Source organism: Penicillium solitum (assembly GCF_028829755.1).
Source record: "Penicillium solitum strain IBT 25940 chromosome Unknown utg000005l_segment0_segment0, whole genome shotgun sequence".
NCBI lineage: Eukaryota > Fungi > Ascomycota > Eurotiomycetes > Eurotiales > Aspergillaceae > Penicillium > Penicillium solitum.
Window position 1 is genome coordinate 2,869,723 of NW_027072125.1, and position 21,308 is coordinate 2,891,030.

At 46.5% G+C, this 21,308-nt stretch overlaps 9 protein-coding genes across 9 annotated transcripts; 5 read left to right on the forward strand and 4 right to left on the reverse strand.

The window, feature by feature from the left end:
- Positions 1-1,267: 1,267 nt before the first annotated feature.
- Positions 1,268-2,459, forward strand: N7455_008687 (SGNH/GDSL hydrolase family protein; the record flags this gene model as incomplete). The annotated part of the gene is made up of 4 exons (XM_040957967.2): positions 1,268-1,608; positions 1,678-1,769; positions 1,834-2,378; positions 2,434-2,459. Exons 1-4 carry the CDS (start codon positions 1,297-1,299, stop codon positions 2,457-2,459), a joined length of 975 nt encoding a protein of 324 aa, XP_040811703.2. The 5' UTR covers positions 1,268-1,296.
- A 98-nt stretch (positions 2,460-2,557) lies between these two features.
- Positions 2,558-3,352, reverse strand: N7455_008688 (sulfotransferase family protein; the record flags this gene model as incomplete). Its single annotated transcript, XM_065605938.1, has 1 exon — positions 2,558-3,352. One exon carries the CDS (start codon positions 3,350-3,352, stop codon positions 2,558-2,560), a length of 795 nt encoding a protein of 264 aa, XP_065460887.1.
- A 574-nt stretch (positions 3,353-3,926) lies between these two features.
- Positions 3,927-4,600, forward strand: N7455_008689 (uncharacterized protein; the record flags this gene model as incomplete). Its single annotated transcript, XM_040957869.2, has 3 exons — positions 3,927-4,203; positions 4,271-4,375; positions 4,443-4,600. The coding sequence occupies 3 exons, from the start codon at positions 3,927-3,929 to the stop codon at positions 4,598-4,600; spliced, it is 540 nt and encodes a 179-aa protein (XP_040811656.2).
- Positions 4,601-4,703: 103 nt separating this feature from the next.
- On the reverse strand, positions 4,704-5,882 carry N7455_008690 (gelsolin/scinderin family protein; the record flags this gene model as incomplete). Its single annotated transcript, XM_040957842.2, has 1 exon — positions 4,704-5,882. The coding sequence occupies one exon, from the start codon at positions 5,880-5,882 to the stop codon at positions 4,704-4,706; it is 1,179 nt and encodes a 392-aa protein (XP_040811622.2).
- Positions 5,883-6,612: 730 nt separating this feature from the next.
- On the reverse strand, positions 6,613-7,494 carry N7455_008691 (RNA recognition motif domain-containing protein). Its single transcript, XM_040957925.2, has 4 exons — positions 7,320-7,494; positions 7,188-7,260; positions 7,013-7,119; positions 6,613-6,942 (listed from the first exon to the last, which is right to left on the reverse strand). The coding sequence occupies exons 1-4, from the start codon at positions 7,337-7,339 to the stop codon at positions 6,846-6,848; spliced, it is 297 nt and encodes a 98-aa protein (XP_040811633.1). The 5' UTR covers positions 7,340-7,494; the 3' UTR covers positions 6,613-6,845.
- Positions 7,495-8,574: 1,080 nt separating this feature from the next.
- On the reverse strand, positions 8,575-13,040 carry N7455_008692 (uncharacterized protein; the record flags this gene model as incomplete). Its single annotated transcript, XM_065605939.1, has 5 exons — positions 8,575-9,232; positions 9,308-10,783; positions 11,024-11,435; positions 11,499-12,415; positions 12,466-13,040. 5 exons carry the CDS (start codon positions 13,038-13,040, stop codon positions 8,575-8,577), a joined length of 4,038 nt encoding a protein of 1,345 aa, XP_065460888.1.
- A 326-nt stretch (positions 13,041-13,366) lies between these two features.
- On the forward strand, positions 13,367-14,977 carry N7455_008693 (DNA-binding domain-containing protein; the record flags this gene model as incomplete). The annotated part of the gene is made up of 2 exons (XM_065605940.1): positions 13,367-14,098; positions 14,402-14,977. The coding sequence occupies 2 exons, from the start codon at positions 13,367-13,369 to the stop codon at positions 14,975-14,977; spliced, it is 1,308 nt and encodes a 435-aa protein (XP_065460889.1).
- Positions 14,978-16,554: 1,577 nt separating this feature from the next.
- N7455_008694 (sugar porter family MFS transporter) lies at positions 16,555-18,308 on the forward strand (the record flags this gene model as incomplete). The annotated part of the gene is made up of 4 exons (XM_040957953.2): positions 16,555-16,643; positions 16,691-16,903; positions 16,975-17,546; positions 17,596-18,308. 4 exons carry the CDS (start codon positions 16,555-16,557, stop codon positions 18,306-18,308), a joined length of 1,587 nt encoding a protein of 528 aa, XP_040811704.2.
- Positions 18,309-19,873: 1,565 nt separating this feature from the next.
- On the forward strand, positions 19,874-21,110 carry N7455_008695 (TauD/TfdA dioxygenase family protein; the record flags this gene model as incomplete). The annotated part of the gene is made up of 4 exons (XM_040957855.2): positions 19,874-20,029; positions 20,104-20,313; positions 20,370-20,955; positions 21,088-21,110. The coding sequence occupies 4 exons, from the start codon at positions 19,874-19,876 to the stop codon at positions 21,108-21,110; spliced, it is 975 nt and encodes a 324-aa protein (XP_040811686.2).
- Positions 21,111-21,308: the final 198 nt, after the last annotated feature.

Below are 21,308 nucleotides of genomic sequence, written 5' to 3' on the forward strand. Positions count from 1 at the left end.
AGACCCCGCTATGGCCCGTGTTGTGGTTTTATAATTCTTCACTTCTTCAAACAGCGGTACAATGCATCGTGGCGGTGTCAGTGGGGATATGCTTCCCACGCAGGATAACGAGAAACTATTTTCGTACGATGATCTTTCCTTGTTAGGGCCACAAATATACTGTACCGACCTAAAGATAGCCCATCATGTTCATGCCTATTACCTCGCTTACCTCAAACGTGCGGAGTATGAATCCAGCAGGTGTAACCTTGACCTAGCAACAGGCGCACGGCATCTCAGGTGTCCAATTAATCAAGTTAGTCGGCCTGTGTTCATTCAACGGTGCATCTGGTCGAAACATCTGCTTCCAAAGAGTCCAAAGAAATCAGTTCTTTGAATAGTTTTCACAGGCTGCTCCGCATGATCCCTTTGCCTCAAACCGACAAATTGGCCCCCGCTTTCTTTGTATGAGCCTCCATGCCTCTTCGGGGGGTGAAGGGTCTTAGGACTAGCCCTTCATTTCGCTAAAGCCATGGGGCGCATCTTAGCCTTTATGGTATGAGTCAGGTGTTGAATAGCCTCACGCTAAAGCATTGCGCAGCAATAGTACCCGATAGAATGTCCGAGTCACCAACGCTCCTTTGTGTTGGTTCACGGGAAGGATTATACGAGCCTCCTGGGCGTAAAGTCTTGGCTTCTAGGCGTGCAATAAAAGCATAGCCGTTAATAAGATTAAACCACGTCCATGTTGGGATACAAGCAAATTTAGAAAATGTGGAATGCCAACAACGTGGAAGCGGGAGAAAACCGTGGGAAGACCCTGGAAAAGTCTCAGATGGAGAAAGTTGATGCCTTCTGGAAACTAAACCCAATCGGGAATAGTTCTGTTGTGCGACCAGCCTTCAATAAAAACATCCAGTATCATGTGATTCATGTCAGGTTGTATCTTTTGTCTTGTATCTACGTAATCAACACCTTACAATATAATTCAATTATCAGCGTGACTGTAACAAACAATGAAATCATAGTGACTCGTCTCAAAGATCGCCAGGGGTAAACTAAACAGGTTTGGGTTGACTGAGGCTTAGATAGTAAGATCGCCCCCTGAGTTGTCTACTGTACCGGTGCCCAGCCACCCCCCAGTGGACCTAAATTAGCTTACGCAAAAAACCGGCAAATCAAGAGGCTTAGAAAGCACATCTGATCGCTCGGATCTGACGTTAAAATTTGTTTGGAAGGTAAATATAAGAAAATGGGGATTCCCGGTTTAATGTTTTTGCAAAGCTCCCTCTACACAGTCATCTGTCACCAGTCACCATGAGGCAGTCGACGCCCATTCTCTGGGTTGTCCAGGCTTGTCTAATATGGCTGACATTGGTATCGGCATCACCTACTGTTTCTTATGATAATCCGGTGTCTTCAGATTCAGACTCCGACGTCTCTGCGCTTCAGACTCGTGACACGAAGCCGTTTCCACTTCGAATTCTGCCGCTCGGTGCTTCTATTACCAAGGGGTATAAATCCAAAGATGGAAATGGATATCGGAAATGGCTTCGACAGCAATTACGTTATGCGGGCTGGGAGGTTGATATGATTGGCACTATGAAAAGTGGTACCATGCGTGATAATGTGAGTTATCCGGTTTTGGCCCTTCGTTTCCTGTTTTTTTAAAAAAAAATGTATCCTGACTCTTCATAGGATCATGATGGACACATCGGCTGGAGAATTGATCAAATTGCTGCTCATGCCAAGGAGATCATCCCACAACAACCTAATCTAATCCTTCTCAAGTGGGTCTCCAATTGCCGGTGCAAACAACCATATCTTGTTCACATGCTAATATATCCCCCACAGTGCTGGCACAAATGATGCGCTACAAGATTACAAAGTAGACACCGCAGGCAAGCGGATGGACTCTCTCCTAACATACCTCTTCGACAATATCCCCAACACAACCATCATCCTCTCAACCCTCACATTCAACGGAAAGGAGCCTCAATTGGGCACAGACATCAGCACACAGTACCTAGAAATTGCAGCGAAACGCCGAGCACGAAATGAAAGCCTCGTCCTAGCTGATATGAGCACCTTCATTCAGTGGAAGCAACTCGTCGATAAGATTCATCCAACAGCCCTTGGATACGAGGAAATGGCCTCAGTGTGGTGGGCAGCCATTCAACAAGCTGAGAAAGAAGGCTTTCTCAAAGCGCCAACATCCACCGCGAAGAATAATACTGCTTTTAGCAAAGTCCGTGAAAAGGAACTCGACGACAGCACCGCTGATCCGAGTCTGCCTGCATACACGGCTCCGCCTCAGCCTACATTAAAAAAGAGTAATAACGGCTCATCTTTATCCCACCAGTGGCATCTCTGGGCTGTTGCATTCCAGATGGTTATGAGTACGTTCCCCGTTTCTCCCTACTATATGTCTTGGACAACACTAACCTTATCTAGTGTGCATTGGTTTCACCTATGTATAAATATAGGAACCGTGAAACAAAACATTCAAAATATAACGAAAAACAATTTAAAACTTATTAAATCATCCACCCCAAACCCCAACAGTCCAGCATAAAGGCTACATACCAAGATACCTCCACACCAACCAACCCAACCCCCCAAGAACTCCCCAACTAACAACCCCCTTCAAAACCAAAACCCATTTAATAAAAACAAAAGTCTTCCTCTCATTAACCCTCGGAAACTCCAACCCAGGAACCTCCCTGCCCAGAAAATCACAAAGCGGGCCCCACCCATCCTCAGCCTTAAACTCCAAAACCTGCCCACCACGCTCCCTAACAACCCCCCGGACAAACTCATTATACTTCTCATAGAACCCCGCAGAAAATATGTCCTCCTCAACCCCAAACCTCTCTCTACACCACTCCAAAATCCTCATATTAAGCTTGAACCACAGTCTCTCCGTCCCCCAAAGCACCCCCAGAACCGCAAACCATCTTGTAAAAAAGAACCCAAGACTCTCGCGACAACTCTCCGCCCATGTCTCTGCATTAGGACGTGTTGTCAGGATGACTCGTGCGTTCGGGTACATGTCCATTAGATCAGAGAGGAAGAATACAGCTGGCATATCGCATACTGCGGCGTAGCCGGAGATCAGGGTGTGGAGTTGTTTTTGGCGTGTTAGTGTGTTTTTAGTATGTGTAGCTGCGATCAGGAGTTCTTGGCGGGATGTGTGGGGGATTATTTGGGCCATGTGGAGGCATGGGGTTAGGTTTAGTTGTTCTAGGGCGGCTTGGAGGGAGGATGTTGCTGTGCGGGGAAGGCCGGCGCCGATTACGAGGAGGTCTTGTTTTTGTTCGGGGTTGGAGGTTGGCGTTGGGGCTATGCGTTTGTCGTCAAGGAAGCGAACCATCTTGGGGGCTTGTGTTTGGGGTAAACTTGCTAGGGAGATTTGTGATTGTAGGCTTGCTTAATAGGTTGGATGAGCATATATAAGGCTGAATCTGACGTCAGCCACGGAATTGGTCCTGGTTGGCTAGACTTGTGGTTATTCTCGTATAAATGTCTAGGCGTGATAGTCGCATATAAACTTGCAGTCTAGCCTGATCGGACAAACTGTGTGCATGGTGGGGTGTGGAATTCAGTTGTATATATTTTGGCTTCAGACCGAGGGTGAGATGTGAGCAACAGCAATAGGTCAACGGGCCTCGGAATGTAGGTGAATCCTGATGACGGACGGGCTAGTGAGCATCGGGACAGAGAAGGGAATTCAACGATCTTCGATCTTCTCTGTTTTCTTCAATGTCGAACTTCCGAGCTGGTTTCCGATCTGGGACGCTATGACGTCACCACCTGAGCTCCAAGCTTCCAAGGTTGGAAGCTCCAAGACCTGGTTATTTCAAGTTGCTACACTTTAATACCTCTTGAGAACTTCCTTTTCCAACTCCAAAAACACAATTTCCTTCCTTGAATCCCCCTAATCCAAAATGTCCGAATCCTTCGCCATCCTCCGCCAACGCCGTTCCGACGAGCTAGCCAAGCTCGCCGACGAGCACCTTCAACACGACCTCCAATCTGGAGACCGCGACAAACTCAACGCAGCTGCATCTTCAATTTCGGTATGGACAACAGTTGGCTCTGCAGTCGGTGTGAGTCTAGGTCTTCTAGCCGCCATCCGGCTGCGCAGTACGCGCAAGGCGTTCTTCTCTGCTATTCGTGCGCAGGAGAAGCCTACGAAGGTTATTTTTGAGGATGGGAGGACTGGTATGTATATTACTTGTGATTTTGTACGTTGAAAAAAAGGAATAGTGTGGTTAATCTGTGTATTTAGAGTCTATCCCGGATCTCACGCCACTGTTGAAGCCTACTACTTTGGGCGATATCGCGACTTATTTCTTTGCTACGGCCGGTGGGTTGTTTTTGGGTGGAGAGCTCGGTAAGATTATTGATGTTGTGACGATTTGGTGTTAGGAAAATCGAGCTAACGGACTTGTGTTGTGTAGGCTTTGCTGGTGGTGTGGCGAAAGGAACGAGGAGTATCAACTCGGATCCAGAGAGCAAGAAGAGAATTGAAACTGCTTTCAGGAGATTCCGGGCTGATGTGCTGCGGAAACAGGCTGATGCATTGGACAAGGGACAGCATGGTTATAGCCTGATTTGAGATAATAGATATAGATTTTAGACTCTAGGTGGAACACAGATGAATTGTAAGATGATGACCAATTATTTCATTTAAATATCGCAGTAATGATATATATACAAGTTCAAACCTCCAAAGCCTTCAAGAATGCAGGGCTCTCATGACCTTGCGCGACCTTCGAAATGGGCGTGAGGTACGCCTCAGAAGATCCCTGACTCTCCTGAATCTTCCGAACATAGAACTGGGCAACCTTGAGCCACATGGCCTTCTCACTGGCACTAGCTCCAGACCCCTGCCAAACCCAGAGTCTGTTGCCAGTATCATAAAGGAAAACATCGTTCCCATCCAAGTCAGACCGATCAACCTGTCCGCCATCCTTAACAAGATCAAAAGACAAGTTTCCAGACGCATCGCTGAGTCTGAAAAGCTTACGCGAGCGGACACTTTCATCAGCCCCTCTCTTCGCAAACCGCCCAGGTCTAGGTGCCTCCAATATAGACGGAGCGACATCTTTCCCGCCAAGCAAGTCAACAAAGATCCTCGACCTAGACTCAAGTTGTGATAGAACCTCAACATCAACATGCTTCGCCTGCGTCATATCATTAACCACCTGCGCCGCCTTAGCCTTCTCCATCGGGCTACACTTCTTCCCCTGCCAAACCCAGATCTTATCCCCCTTATCCAAAACAAACACATCGTTCTCATCGAGACTCTTCCACGTAGGCTCGACCTCATGCACGATTAGCGAGTCAACACGGGCAATACCAGGATGTTTGAAGACACGCAGGAGCGTGGTAACCTCCACACGTTCCTCGGGCTCAACATGCGTGAATCCCGAGCGTACACCTCCAGACCGGATCGCGTAGTTTCGGAACAAAGCAAGGAACTCGTCGGAAGGGTGTTGCTGCACCTCGCGGTGTTGTGTTGCTGCACCTTGCAGGAACTCATCCAGCTCGACGGTCTTGTATGCCGCAACACCTGCTTCATCCTGGGTTGTCTTGCTGCCGAGCCAGAAAAAGATATCATGGCCGAGCTTGTCGTCGCCGACTTTGTAGGTGTGTAGCACGATGAAGCTGTCTCCGTCGTAGAACTGGCCGGTCTTTTCTTTCGGCCAGGGGATTACTTGGAAGTTTTCGATGCGCCAGATTGTGAGGCCGGGTGCTTGGCCGAGGCTTTTCCAGGCGGGTTCGGTGAGGGCTGAGTTGTACTTCACGCGGTGGTCGAGGTCGCTGCCGATTAGCTCCACGTTGCTATCTTTGACGTCATATTCTTTTGGGTGGACGAGGCCTTCGTGGGGTGCCATGTTTGCAGATTGGTATATTGTGTTATATTGTGATATGTGTACTGTGTAGGGTTGAAGGTGTTGATGTTGATAAAATGATCAGGCAAGATGTGGCGGTGGGTCCAGGTGGCTGAACCGCGGGGCATCATTTTTGGGAGCAATTGGCCAATGACGTCGACAATGTTCAAGACACTATTTTTAGTCAGTGTAGCAGGGCTTGATTCTATGTTTTTATGAGGCTGAAACTTGTGGAAGAGGCTTAGGAGAACGGATTCTCGCAAGAGGGCTTTGAACCACGATGGTAGTATGCTCAAAAATTTTTTTTTTTTTGCCTTAACGTGGCTTCATTTGTGTGTGATTTTACGTTGGAATGTACTGGCTACAGACTAGCTATCAAAAAGAGCTCATATATCAAGCAGCGAAGTGTTTAGTTGGGTGGATAACCTTCAAAGGAAGTCAATGATATCAACATCCCATTGCCGAACGAAATTTTCACTGAAATTTTCAGAGCGGAGTAAAAAATGTATTTTGCAATTTGCAATTTGCAATGAGGACACGCAACATTGTGTGGTCTGTCCTGTCCTGTTCTGTTTACAATTGCTACACTGAGGGTGACACCACTTGTGATATCATATACAAGCTGCTACATTACAACCAATAGTTTACTACAAATCCAGCCTCATGGTAGCCTTGCATCAAGTTGGGCACAAGAAATTTTTAAAAATTTACAGGAAAAAAAAAAAAAAAATTGGTGTAAATCAGTGCACGAATCGATCGGCTCCGAAATGAAATTCCAAATGTCCTTTGAGGTATATGAAACACCGAGGGAAAATACTATCTACTTCATAAGTAACTCTAGTAACTGCCTTGTGACTGATTTCTCAGGGGCGCACAAAGCACCGTCACCAACGCTAAGCGTCAATATATCACGTTTTTCTCGTTCTGCATAACCATCGCGCACTTTTTCGGGGTCACTGATCACATTTACCAGCGGCCACCACCGGCACCGCCACCACCGCCGTTGAAGCCACCGCTGGGGCGGGCATTGGCGAGGTTGACACGGATGCGACGACCATCGAGGCTAGATTAGGGTTAGCACATTGTATTTTGGTGGTATTCGGTAGGGAAGAGGATGGGGATTGAAAACATACTCCTGCTCGTTAAGAGCGTTGATGGCGGCCTCGGCCTCCTCAGCGGAAGAGAAGGTGACGAAACCGAATCCACGGGAGCGACCAGTCTCACGGTCAACCATGACGATCTAGAAGAGAGGAAAATATTAGTCTTTGCTCGAAGCGAAAATTGGGAATTTTTGGATTTTTCACGTACAGAGTCGACAATGTTGCCGAACTCACCGAAGGCCGCGCGGAGCGACTCGTCGCTGGTGTGCCATGAAAGGTTTCTGGGATAGTCAGTATCAAGTGTCACTTCAGCATGAAGATTAGATGGGTTTTAACATACCCGACGTAGATCTTAGACATTTTGAAAGGAAGTGAGAGTCACGAGGTGTTGATGAAGAGAATTAAAAGATGCGGGGCATCTGAGGAGATATAGGGCCTTCGTGGCGGTGAGAGGCAAAATTCATTCGCCCCGCATAAAAAGTGAGCACGTATTTGAAGGAGGCGAAACAGCAAACTCTACCATCATTGATCACGTTCGTTCACACTCATTTTCTAGATTCTTCTCATTCTAACCATTCATTCAAATTACTATTCGCCAATCAAATTTCTCACACATAGGTGGCTATAAGGGATATGGTCTTCCCTGACGCAACGGCAGAATTTCTGTAGCGTCAAACGATGGTCTGACAAGTATCCGGAACCCAGCAGAACTATGTCCTTGGCTGTTGTATGGACCAACAGAGTACTATGATCTACAGGTTCACCTAGAAGGATCATGCATATGAGCAGTAATGGAGCCATAGCGCCACCACCTAGACTAAGGTGGGATATGAAGAGGTACAGAAGTGGATATGGTCAAGTCAATCTTGCATACAACTTCCATTTGAAGATACCTGCATACTTCAAAATACCCTAGCAATTCTAGAGCGTTTATCCATGTGTATATTTGTCTATATGTGAAAAGAGTAAAAACTATTAAGATAATCCCATCTCCCGTTGTTTGCTTGCATCCCGAGCGCTTGGTTGTTAGATTCAGGGTGTAAATAAATACCCTGCTCTTCCTAGATTGAATACAAGGATTCTTCTTCTTCCTCATCCCAAGTAGCTAGCTAGCAGTTACAGCCAAAAAAACCAAACAAAAACATACAACAGTGAGGATTCGCTGGTGGTCACCCACCCAACTACTAACTCACCGGCGTGTGGCTTAAGTACGGCTGAGCGGACGGGAAGCCCTGTTTTCCACACCCTATGGTCGTATGTATCAGGTTGCGTGTGGAATAGAATCACAGAGTCAAAGGGGACTAGGGACTGTCAGTGGTTGGTGGCGGGGAATGAGAAGAGAGGTAGTATAGACAGGGTGAAAAGGATGAGACCGCATTGACCTCCTCAAGAGAACAATAATAAATTTAGAGAAAGTGAAAGGGAAGGACAGCATGGATTTATATAAGCTGGCGACGGACACACACAAGGAGAGAAAGAGAGAGAGTCTATGGGCCTTTTGGTCTCATGAGTGAATGCTAAAGCTGCGAATTGAAAGGTGATGGCCAACACGGGTAATTATTCAAATGTAATGCAACAGATCAAATCAAATCAAATCACAGCCAAGATCTGCCGATAGCGGCCATATATTCCCCAACCGAAAGCTCCTGGCCATCCCGACTAAGCTGATATGTACCAGGGACACCCGGGGGTGGTGGGATATTCAGCCATTCATGGCTGCCATCACAGGCATGGCTTTGCCCACCCCCCGTTTTGAGACTGTTGAGGCATTCTTCACAGATATCTACATTGCACCGGCGGCAGATGTTGCAATTGACAAAGTTTCCCCACGATCGAACGCAGATATGGCAGTACCAAACGTAACCGACGACCAGCGGCCATGGTGATGCCATGCGTTCCTCTGCCGAAGCGGCAGTGCCATCGCGGGTGGTAAAAGGGCTATGGACGTGCTGGAGAACCGTAATGGCATCCTCGTCATCGCTAATCATAGCCAAATGGTGCCCAAGGATACGCCGTGCGTCGTTTATGAAATATGTGCCACTCTCTCCATTCCCAAAAATTACAGTCTGGATCACATATGGTCTAAAGTAGTCCCTGGCCTCCTGCTCGCGCCCATTGAGTTTATGCCATACCCCCATATAAATTCCCGGTTGACCATCAAAGAGATCGGTACCAGTCGAAAAAGATTGAATTTCGTTGTCACAAATTTTCTCGAGCTCCTGCACGATAAGAGCTTGTGAATCCCCGGTTTGTCTTAAAGAGTTAGTTAGGAGCCGGTAGGCGTAAGCAGCAACAGCACGATTCCTTGCTCTGCAAAAAGCTTTGTACCGGAGCGAGTCAGGTACCCTATGTTGGGCTACGATACCCTTCCAAATTTGGATGGCTTTTTTCTCCTCGCCCAAGAATCTGTCGTACAGATGAGCTAGAGACTCCATGAAGCATATGTCGTCGATACTCGCTAATTGCATGTTTCTTTCTGCGATCGCACCTTGGTACATGCCCTCCAGCCAATGCAGGTTGTTACAGCGTTTGGTAGAGACGGCAACTATAAAGGGAAACCAGGTGTCCCATCCCGCGTAATGCTCGAAGTGCTGTTGGAGAAGATAAAATAAACAAGTACGACTCTCGAAATCGAAATGCCAGACGCTTCTGTCGACTTTCTTGAGTACATGCATGATCCTTTCGTATTGCGGGTATTGGGATACAACCAGAACACGAAGAGCAAGTGACACAGCTTCATTGATGTGAACATAATCCCAAAGCTCGATGCTTGCCATGAACCAGTGAATGGCGTTCGAATAATCCCCCAACTGAATATGAAGTAATCCTAGGTTATTGCGTAGCTTGGATAGGTCTTGAGTCTTATTTTCGTCTTCGTGGTCCGCTAGTAGCTGTGTGTATTGCACTTCACACTCTATCAATAGCTGGAGGGAATCATTTAATCGACCCTGCCTCCCATAGACCTTACCAAGATCCCCTTTGGCACCCCATATTGGCTCTAGTGCCAAAGCAGTGTTTAGGTACTGGATGGCCGTGTCGTCATGGCCTAGCTCACTGAGACAAGCCCCGACGTGGTGATTCCAGCGCGCGGTTTCCTCAAATTGTGCCCACCTAGCAACTTCCAAGACAGTGTCGACAGATGCAGTCGGGTGTGCTTGCAAATAGAGTGGGTTGTCTCCATTGAGAAGAATAACGATAGCCCAAACCGCGACCATGCAGAACTCTGGATCCCAGGAGTCGATGAGCCACCTGCTAGCCACTTCATGACCTAACGGCACGAGTAGCTGAACAGGTTCTTGAATGCAGACACGTATCCATTCCCGCGTTTCAATGTCGTCGATGGTATTGACACATTCCTGATCAGCGAGAAGAGAGACAATCAAGTCGATAGTCTGACGATTGATGAACAATATAACATGGTATGGAGCAGCGCCAGTGTGAAACATTTCTTCCAGATTCGGATATCTCAGGATCCGGCAAGGTAAAACAATTGTTTCTTGCTTCTGCTGTTGATCGATTTTGTCCAAATATTTGCAAACATGGTTTAGATGGCTCACCCAATCCCGAAGGGCGAAGACACGCAGGGAGGACGGCGGGAAGGAACCATTCCCATTAGCTATTTCTGATAGACAAACATTCAAAGCTTTCACGCTCATCTGTACGATGTCAACACCAACAGGTGTCGACTCATCTCCTGCAGCTACCTTTCCATAGCTTGGGTTGCGAAGGTAGTCTCGAATTGAAGCGTGGCAGAAGACGACTTTGGTTCTGTACGTGTCGGAATTGAATTCCTGTTCCTGCTCGCTGGAAGAGTCACTATTGTCAACCGACCCGTCATCTTGAGGTTGAGCAAAGGCGTTTCTTTCCCCACTGATTAAATCTGCTGTCGTCAAACCGTCCTCCCGGTTGAGCACAAAAAGCGAAGCATACTGTATACGTAATGCGTCCTCCAGTCCCAGTTTCTCATCGTTGGTTTGCAATTACACTGCTAGTATCTGACCTAGCACTGCCAAGCTCAACGGTCTATCTGAACATGCCACCCACCCAAGGATAATATTGAGATCGGCTGCCTCCTCCTCGTTCAGCCTGCTACTGAATGTCTCCAAGACGTGTTTCAGCATCGCATCAAGTCCCTTGGGTGCTTTGTGAAGGCTTTCAACCATGGTGCTAGCCCTGGTTCTCCTATTAAGCTCTGTCAACATCAGGTCGGCCCAGAGGAACATGCCCTGGGCCTTGTCTATTAAAGTCTTTTCAATTGACAGGCGCTGTGGTTTCGGAACCCGACTTATTGACCGGGACTTGCGGATGCCTTTTTGAACATAGGTTGTGATATCCTCGATGTTCTTGTTGGCGTTGACATGAATGGTTGAAATGGGTAGATCCAAAGCTTCCACCAGGTCGTCGTATATTTCTGGCCTCCCAAGGAGAACAGCTTTGGTCCGAGAACTGATAGGATCTAATTAGGTCGACATTTTAACTTATCTTCTCTACTGGCAAAATCTGGTAATCGGGTACTCACGGTGTACGAAATCCGAGGCTAGCCTTAGAAACTCTCGACGGTCCTCTTCAAACGCTTCATCCACACCGTCAAGAACAATGATCACACTACTACCAACTTCGTCGAGGGGATTGATATAATAATCCATAAACAGAACCCTCCATGCAGCCTGCAGGGATTTAATGTCATCGGGCGAATGACAGTGGGCATGGATATAATCCCTGTAGGAAGGGTCGTTCTGATAGATTTGAAACGCGATATCCCTCAATGCACGGTGGAACTTCCTTGTCTCGGGATCGGTATGCTTGAAAAAGAAATACCCAATTGAAGCAGAATTTCCCCGAGTGGCGCGTTGAGGAGAAAGCTCTTGAACATAAGAGATGACGTTCTGCGCGATAAAGCTTTTGCCACATCCTGGACTACCTGACACCCACAGCAACGGGGTATCATCTGTTTCCACCCATGTCTGGAATAGCAACCCATTTCGGACCCAGTCTCCAGTGCCCAGAACCCGTCGTTTGCCAATATTTTGATACGTGTCGAGGGGATGCACAGAGGGTTGCAGAATCCCCTTGATGCGCTCAAGGTCACTTGGGGAAGGGGCTATGCGGTGGGCCGGTTCCTTTCTAGAATTACTGGCATCATTGTATCCGGGAAGCACACCAAGAAGCGTTTTTGTGTAAGCGGCTGCAGTAAGAGCGGCGTATCCCTGCCATTGTTTGCTTTTATGCGAGTCGCAATAGTCGCATATTCCCCGGATAACAAGACACGGCAACTGATCCACCAGGCCGGCAGCTTCCATTTCGAAACAGAGGATATCCATTCCCTGTGCCAGAGCATCTCTTGTCTTGGGGTCTTTCATAACTTGATTCCCAGAAGCAATCAGACCGTGATGGATGATTGGCTTAATAGAATCTCGCGGGTTACGAATGTGCATGCTGAACAGTCGGTGTCTTCACTTCTAAAATGGTTGTAGGTTGACTTGAACAGCCAGTCGTTCTCTGGCCGCGAAAACTGGTCTCGAACCTTCTCGTGTTTCTCGAGTATATCTGATATTGTTTTCTCAATTAGAGTATCACTGAGCAAATCATCACTCCGCATTTGTGATATGGCTGTGAGCAAATGTCGAGGAGGCTTGTTGAGTGACCCAGTTTGCTGAAAGGATCCGTCATAGAGGGTCTTCCCATAGTCATACTGGATGACACCCCCAAAAGTAGAAGCAGAAGTTGGTGTACTAACAACTATATATCCAAGGCGGATATCAGTCTTTCTACTCGGCACACCACCCCCAATGCCTACCATAAGTCCAAACTCGAGAGAGGGGAATGTCTGCAACATTTGGCCAAGCACGATCGCGGCGGATGTAGTTCCATAGACACCTGTGGGAAGACATGCAATAGCAACATGATGACCACTAACACTCCCAAGTGTATAGGCGTTGTGGTCGGTTTGTGGCTGGTATAATGCAGGATGGACTCTCTCCAACATAAGCTTTGCCGCTGCCATTTCTAGTGGCAAAGCACATATCCATGCGACTGTGTAATCATCATGCGTGAAGGCCATGGTAGGGCTTTGTAGATGAACCCAAGGATACCTTAGTCAGGATTTTCCGCCTGATAAAACAAGACCATGTTTGGACATTCCCAGGTGGAGGCTCAGCGGTCACGTGGCGACTATCGCCGATGATCGTCTGCTGCTCAATACCGCCCCGCTTATTGCCTAAGTCATCACCCTACGTGTAACTAACTAACCGGCCCCTGTAATTTTTTTTCAAAAATTACGGACCCTCGCAAGCGAGGGTCCGCCACCCATATGCAACATACCACCCAAATGCAACTTTTTTTTTAAATCCTACATTTTTACTTTGATTACCTACCACCCCACCAATCATGCCTCAATCCAATGAAGAAATAGAGCAGCAGATTCAGCTAGCAATGGACTCTCTCTCTGAGCAATCTAAACCCAATATCGCGAAAACTGCGCGAGAATTCGCGGTCCCTGTGCATCGACTACGCCGGCGATGGAAGGGTGGAAAATCGCTTTTTCAACGACAACCCAATGGCAGGAAGCTTAGTTCTGCACAGGAAAAGGCATTATGTGAATATATTGATTACTTTGACGCGGTCGGAGCATCAATAAATCGCCGCCAAATAGCTATTGCAGCTAATTCAATTCTTGAAGAGGACCATCATCATAATACGGAACCACCACCACAAATTGGCGACCACTGGCTACAACGTTTTCTTAAACGTAACCCCGACTACTATGTACGACGGCGGCGAGCTCTTGATGTTGAAAGAAGCGCCGCTCTTGACAAATCGGTAGTTCAAAGGTGGTTTGAAGACTATGAACGTATAGTCACTGAGCACGGGATATGCTATCAAGATATCTATAATTTTGATGAAACTGGCTTTCAAATTGGTGTCGGCCGGGATCAATTCATTATTACTAGGCATCCAAAAAAGAAGCTATTCAATGGATCTATTACAAATCGTGAATCTATTACGGTTTTAGAGGCTGTTTCAGCCGATGGTTTTGCCTGCCCTCCACTTATTATTTTAAGTGCAAAGCAAGCTTTACTACGCTGGTTCGATCATATTAAAGAGGAGGAATATATAGCCGTTACCGACACCGGCTATATTAATGATCAATTGGCATATCAATGGATTCAGCTCTTTCATAAATGGACAATTGGCCGTACAGTTGGTGGAAAGCGCCTTGTTTTATGCGATCGTTTTGGATCTCATTTAACTCGTGAATTTATCCAATTTTGTGAGAAGAATAATATCATCTTATTCTTCTTACTATCGCATACAAGCCATATATTACAGCCTCTCGATGTCGGCGTGTTTAGCGTTTATAAACACTGGCATAGTGAGGCTGTTGAAGCGGCTACAATGACTGGATGCCGCCGATTTTCAAAGGATGAATTCCTATATTCAATTGGGGAAATCCGGCGAAAAACCTTCAAACCGCATACAATTAAGCTTGGATTTAAATTAACAGGCCTTTGGCCTATTAATTCTAAGCTTATTACCGATGAATTGGAGTCATATAATCCATATTATGACAATCGATCTCGGTCAAATACACCGTCAACTACCTCACAAAACACTGAGTTTAGCACTCCAAAAACTGCTGAAAAAGTGAGAAGGATTAGCCTACGGCTTAATCAATACAATCCTACAACTCAGCGCTTTAAAGAAGGGTTAGCGAAGCTTGTAAAGGGTGCTGAAGCACAGGCTACCTTAGCCCTCCAGCTACAGCGGGAATTCGACCAAACACAAGCTATTATGGGGGCTCGCCACGCTAGATATGATGCATCTCGTCGTTATTTACAGATCACCGGCATCATCAATTCAAACCAAGTGAAAGCAATGAAGAGAAAGGAGTATAAATTGACGGAAAAGGCGGATCAAGAGAAAACGAAGCGGAAGTGGAAGGTGTTGATCGAAATCAGGAAGTATGGCAGAGCCAAAAAAAGTGGAAAAGCTCTATAATTTTGTATACTAGTAGTAAATTAGTTAATTGATTTATTCCCTATTTTTAATTAATTAATTTACTGTATTATGTTGTAGAAAATAGAGGTTGAGGTTAAATGTATGAAAAAAAGTTGCATTTGGGTGGTATGTTGCATATGGGTGGCGGACCCTCGCTTGCGAGGGTCCGTAATTTTTGAAAAAAAATTACAGGGGCCGGTTAGTTATCGCGCTGACATTTTTCATCATCCCACCCCTACCACAACCAAGTCATCTGCACTTTATGATCCTCCCTCACACATAATTTGGTACATACGACCATAGGGTGTGGAAAACAGGGCTTCCCGTCCGCTCAGCCGTACTTAAGCCACACGCCGGTGAGTTAGTAGTTGGGTGGGTGACCACCAGCGAATCCTCACTGTTGTATGTTTTTTTTTTTGGCTGTAACTACTAGCTAGCTAGATAAACGCACTAGAATTGTTAGATTATCACGCCATATGCCGGTGAGTTGCGCAAAAAAATCAGTATGAGAGGAAAAGGACATATCAGCGCGCCAGGAGCGTGTAGGATATGCAGAGAAAATAAGGAAAAGATATGTTCTCGTGCTTCTAAGCCAGGATCGATGGATCCGCATCCGGGGCGAGGTCAATGACGGAAACCCTCACCAGTAACGCGACCCAGGTCGGAAAGGCCCTCTTGATGTTGCTGCTGATTCCGTCGGCTGGTTTACTCACTTTACTCACCGTGGCTAACCAGTACAAGGCTACACTCCGTCGCTTTTTCACACCAATGAGATCCGAGTCGAGGTACTCTTCATTGTACTCTATCGCACCATGCGCGATCAAGGAGATGTATACTTTCTCCGGTTAAGAGGACGGAACGAGGGAAGAGCGATGAGATAAGGTTGGCGGCTAAAGATGGATACGTTAGAACGAACCGCTCTATACCCATCTATGAATGTAGTATGCGGAGCGGGCCCATCATTCTCATGGATAGCGGACCAGTTCCGGCTCAAGCCGTCTATAGCCAGCGAGGTCTCCATTCACTACCGGAGAACAAGGGTTTAGAGTCAACTCAAACCATGTACAATATTTTCCAGTCGATACGCCATCCATCAAAGGACAGTGGCTTGTAGGTAAATGGGATTTCTTCCCGAGGGGGATTTACATGGCTGAAGGCGGCCCGCGATGCTCACCGATGTCACACTAGCTATGGGTTCTCTAAAACCCTCCGCATTAAACGTTAACTATACAGTCATAAATATGACAGGCGAATATGCTGCCCCTTGTGAGATAATACCATGGGGCGTGCTTCGCCGCTCATCGACCAGAGCAGTGAGCACCATGCCACTCACCCACTTTTGATTGAAATTGATCCGCGGCTCTCCCAAACCTGATACGATTCCTGAAGAACCCAGGTGCCGTATCCCATATCAGGGCAGTAGATGGCTAAAGATATATTGAGGTGGAGAACTTACCGCAAACTATAGGTAATAAGGTTCTAGTGAGAATTAACTATGTTATATATCGTCCTCGGATAGATAAACGACTATTTCGATAATCTTTCTATCGCTACTACATTTGTTGCCCTTCGTTACAATGATGATTACCAATATTTATGTTATCACAGGTATCGCTGTAATTGGAGGCTCGTTATTCGGCTTCGATCTGTCCTCGATGTCTGCCATGTGAGTTATCTTCTTGGGCTAAAACAGGCATTTTCTAATCAATGCAGCCTTTCCACCCAACAATATAGATGTTATTTCAACCAGGGACCTAATGGGCCCCCATTCAATAGCGAAATCCACTGTTCGGGTCCAGGTTCTACGCTGCAAGGTGGAATCACCGCCTCTATGTCTGGTGGTTCTTTCATAGGAGCATTGATCTCGGGCTTCGTGACTGATATATTCGGCCGAAAATCTGCTATTCAAATGGGATCTATCATATGGTTAGTCGTGCCTCAATAAAACCCAGGGCTCTCCGGGTGATCTGAAAGGAGCTGACATAATGCACGACCAGGATTATCGGAAGTACGATCTGTTCCGCCTCTCAGAACGTTACTATGTTAATTGTGGGTCGATTCATCAACGGCTTCTGTGTCGGAATATGCTCAGCACAAGTTCCTGTATATGTTGGGGAGCTCGCGCCTCCTCATCTTAGGGGCTTAGTAATGGGTGCTCAGCAATGGGCCATCACCTGGGGTGTTTTGATCATGTTCTATATATCGTATGGCTCGTCCTTCCTCACGGGCCCTGTGGCTTTTCGGCTGCCTTGGGGTCTTCAGATGATTCCCGCAGTTTTCCTCTTCTTTGGATTATTGTTTACGCCCGAGTCTCCGCGATGGTTGGCAAAGAAAGATCGCTGGGAAGAATGCTGTCATATTATTTCTTCTATTCATTCTAACAACAACCTTGATGACGAATTTATCCAGATGGAGATCCAGCAGCTCAAAGATGCCTGTGAATTGGAGCGCCACAAGACCGATAACACTTACTTTGATCTTTTCCGGCCGCATATGATTTGGCGGACGCACATCGTCGTCTTCGTCCAGATATGGTGTCAACTAACTGGAATAAACGCCATTCTGTATTGTACGCTCCATACTGTCCAGCATGGTGGAAGTATCGCTGACATCTTTAGACATTACATATATCTTTGGAATGGCAGGCCTCAGTGGCAGTTCCAACCTGGTAGCTTCATCCATCAGCTGTGTGATCAACGTGGTTATGACGGTACCCGCGCTTCTCTTCATGGATCGGGTCGGGCGTCGTCCATTACTCATCGGAGGTAGTATTTCTCTTACTATCTGGTGGTCCGTATGTGCAGGCCTAATGGGAGGCTATGGTGCCCCAGCTCCACCAGGGGGTTTGGACCATATTGCCGAACAAAGTTGGTTGATCACAGGAGCTCCCGCCAAGGTTGTGATTGCTTGCTCCTATCTCATTGTGGCCTCTTTCGCCCCAACATGGGGCCCTATTGAGTGGGTGTATCCATCGGAACTTTTCCCCTTACGCCTGCGAGGCAAAGCCGCTGCATTATCTACGGCCAGCAATTGGGCCTTCAACTTTGCTCTGAGCTATTTCATTCCGCCTGCTTTTGTCAACATCACTTGGAAGACCTATATCATTTTTGCCGTGTTCGCCTTCGCCATGACCCTTCATGTTTTCTTCGTTTTCCCTGAGACATCAGGGAGGACACTAGAGGAAGTTGAAGATGCATTCAACGGTATTAAGCTTGCTTGGAGAATGGGGGAAGATAAACACCAGGATGAAGGGAGAACTCTCAAGCATGGGCCAGGCCAAACAGAACGTGGAGAAGCTATGCACCTTGAGGATGGTCTAGAATCGATCTAGATTTATATATCCCCATCAAATATATATCTCACTTTTACAACTTTAGCAAAATCAACATACTAATTTCAGTTAATTACTATACCCCTATTTTACATAGTAAAAATATATAAGAATATACGTTATGTAGGCAATTGACAACAGTTTTTAATTGACTTTTTTTAATATTTATTATACCATCCATTTGCATCAATTACAGCTTCCACCCTGCGCCCCATGCTAGAAATCAACTGACATTATTCACGAAAAAAATGCGGGCGTAGGTCTGGCCGTACAGAGATGTATATAATGTATGGCATAAATCAAGTCATCTGTAACATATGTTTAAAAAGAAACAAAACAGTACCGCAAATCCAAAAATCCACGACGTAATACATATACGCAACTAAGGAGACTTACTCGTACATACCTCCAACGTCATGGTTTTCCTTCACTCTCATTTTGCTAATTGACTTCTTCCAGATCTACTGAGCCAGTGAAGTAAGTACCCCTAGCAGGATCCTTCTACCCCGCCTCAATTAATTCTGGCTTTCTTGAAACCTGGCCTTTACGAACAAGAGAGGGGCAAGGGAAGGGATGAGAGAATGATGCAGAGCGCCAAAGAGCAGGGTCATCAAGCATTCAATCATGCTGAAACATCTTGCAGCCGACATTGAAGTTCTCATGAAATAGAGTCACTTAAAATTCATCACAACCTCTCTAGATGCAAGCATACACAAAAAAGAATAAAAAAAGGAAAGAAAATAAAGACCTTTTTCATCGGGTGATTCGTGGAAGTCAGGTAAGAAGTACACTGACCACCGTTGGGAAGAAGCTCAAAAAGAGATTGATCTCCAAGAAGTCTGATATAAGATGAATTCAACTTGCTTGGAATATCTGCTTAAATGTGTTTAATTGTAAATTTGCGCATACTTCATTAATTTATTTCTTTTTTGGCTGAGGTTGGCGACTGACCTGGTATCATAACTGCATTCCTGTGCTGGTCACCTTCTCCCGTTGTCTCACTTAATGAAGTAGGTGAGTAAGATGCGCGTATAAGGTCCACGCAATCTCCAGGAGTGGCTACAAGTGACTCGGCCTGATCGCCTGTCTCGCATGTTTGAAAGGAGAAAACCGCAGCAGGGAAAGTCATTTCATTGTCTATCGCATTGATATTAGTTAGACTGGATTCATGTTTTATGTATGGAGAATACAGTTTTCAAACTAGTAGATTCCATAGTTAAACTCTCTCAGCTTGTGTGACGGAGAGCTAACCTTCATACGTGACGGATCCCTTTTTGGTGGTTCTTGGCAGTCTAATCCTCGGCTACAGATGGTTATAGATAATATTCAAGGTAAGGAAGTTAATAATCATCTCGCCATCATCACGCGAATTGGCAATAGACGGATGACAGGGCTAGCTCATCCTCAGGCTTGCTTTGACTTCATCCCGTTGTGTGGATCACCAAAGCCTTAGGGCCTTGTATCCTATATAAGGGATGTGAACTATCCACGCAGCTATTTGAAGGCCAAGAGCTTATTGAATCCAATCATTCCTGTTGTCATAAACGCAGAAGAACCAGTTCAATATGTCGGCAAACATTACAACAACCACCAACATCCCGTTCTCCCACATCTCCGTCAAACCTCTCCACCCAAATTTCGCCGCCGAGATAAGTGGGGTGGATTTCACGTCGCCAATGAAGGATGAAGTATTTGAAGAGATCCATCAGGCTGTCACCAAGGTATTACTAAGGTCGTTTCCTCGTCGTTATTGCTCGTAGCCGGTAATCAAACTGACTGAGTGGTTGCAATGCAGTATGGTGTCGTGGTCTTCCGCAGCACTGGCCTCACAGATGAAGGTCACATTGGCTTCTCCAGAAAATTTGGAGAGCTAGATGATGTGACGCCTTATGTCGGTATGGGCCGGAAGCAACGTCTCAAATACGTCGAACTTTTCGATGTAAGCAACGTCGAAACCGATGGAACCATCCTTAATCCCGAGAGTGCCCGCGGACAGGCAAACAAGGTACTTAGTAACGCCTAGTCAGATGGGGTCTTTTGCTAACAACTTCGGATAAACAGGGCAACGATCTTTTTCACGTTGACTCAAGCTTCAACCCTCGGCGCGCCGGTTACTCGTTGCTCTTAGCACACGAGCTTCCTCCCAGTGGTATGGGCGGCCACACAGCCTTTGCAGACACGAGGACAGCATTCGATAGCCTTCCTTTGGATCTTAAACAGGAGCTGTTAGCCAAGGACTATGTGGCTTGCCACTCTATGTACCACTCTCGCAAGCTGGCTGCCCCCGAGACCTTCGCTGACCTCAACCCGCTCGATCATCCCATGGGACGGCACAAGCTTGTGCAGCGTCACGAGGCCTCCGATCGCATGAACATATATATTGCAGCCCATGTTCATCACATCGAGGGCCTATCCCCCGAAGAGTCCCAGGCATTGTTTGACAGATTGTACAAATACTGCATTCGCGATGAGAACACCATTGAGATTGAGTGGCAGAACGTGGGTGACCTGGTCATCTGGGATAACACCTGCACGATGCATCGGGCTGTTTGGGGGATCTTTCCTCCGAAAATACAAGCGCGATATGAGACGTACTACGGTTCACGACTCAAGTTCGACGGCATGGGGGCTGAACGAGCATACCAATGTGCGGCAAGGTCTTCCTTGAACCACAGGGTGTACATCCAGTATTTCATAGCTTGTTTCAGTCATGCGGTTTCAGAAAGGCACCATGAACTTGATTTTAATTTATGCTTAACTCTTTGCTTTCGTGCTATAGTAATAATCCAGAGGTTTGCATAGCACAAGGGCTTTCTGTCAGGGTATCATAGCCTTCCTTTATAACGAGTCTCCCTCGTTCCATAACATCTTCACAAATTTAAATGTCTCAGGTTTCCTTCCGACTCTGATCCAATAAGTCCCTTTTTACTGCAACAAAATATACTCTTCAATCTTCTACTACTTCTTTACAGTAAACTAAAGTTCTAGATCTCACACGAT

Coding starts and splice junctions, on each gene's coding strand:
- N7455_008691 (XM_040957925.2), bottom strand. CDS start 7,339: ATGTCTAAGATCTACGTCGG. Junction 7,261..7,319: donor ATGTCTAAGATCTACGTCGG/GTATGTTAAAAC, acceptor TGACTATCCCAG/AAACCTTTCATGGCACACCA. Junction 7,120..7,187: donor TCGGCAACATTGTCGACTCT/GTACGTGAAAAA, acceptor CCTCTCTTCTAG/ATCGTCATGGTTGACCGTGA.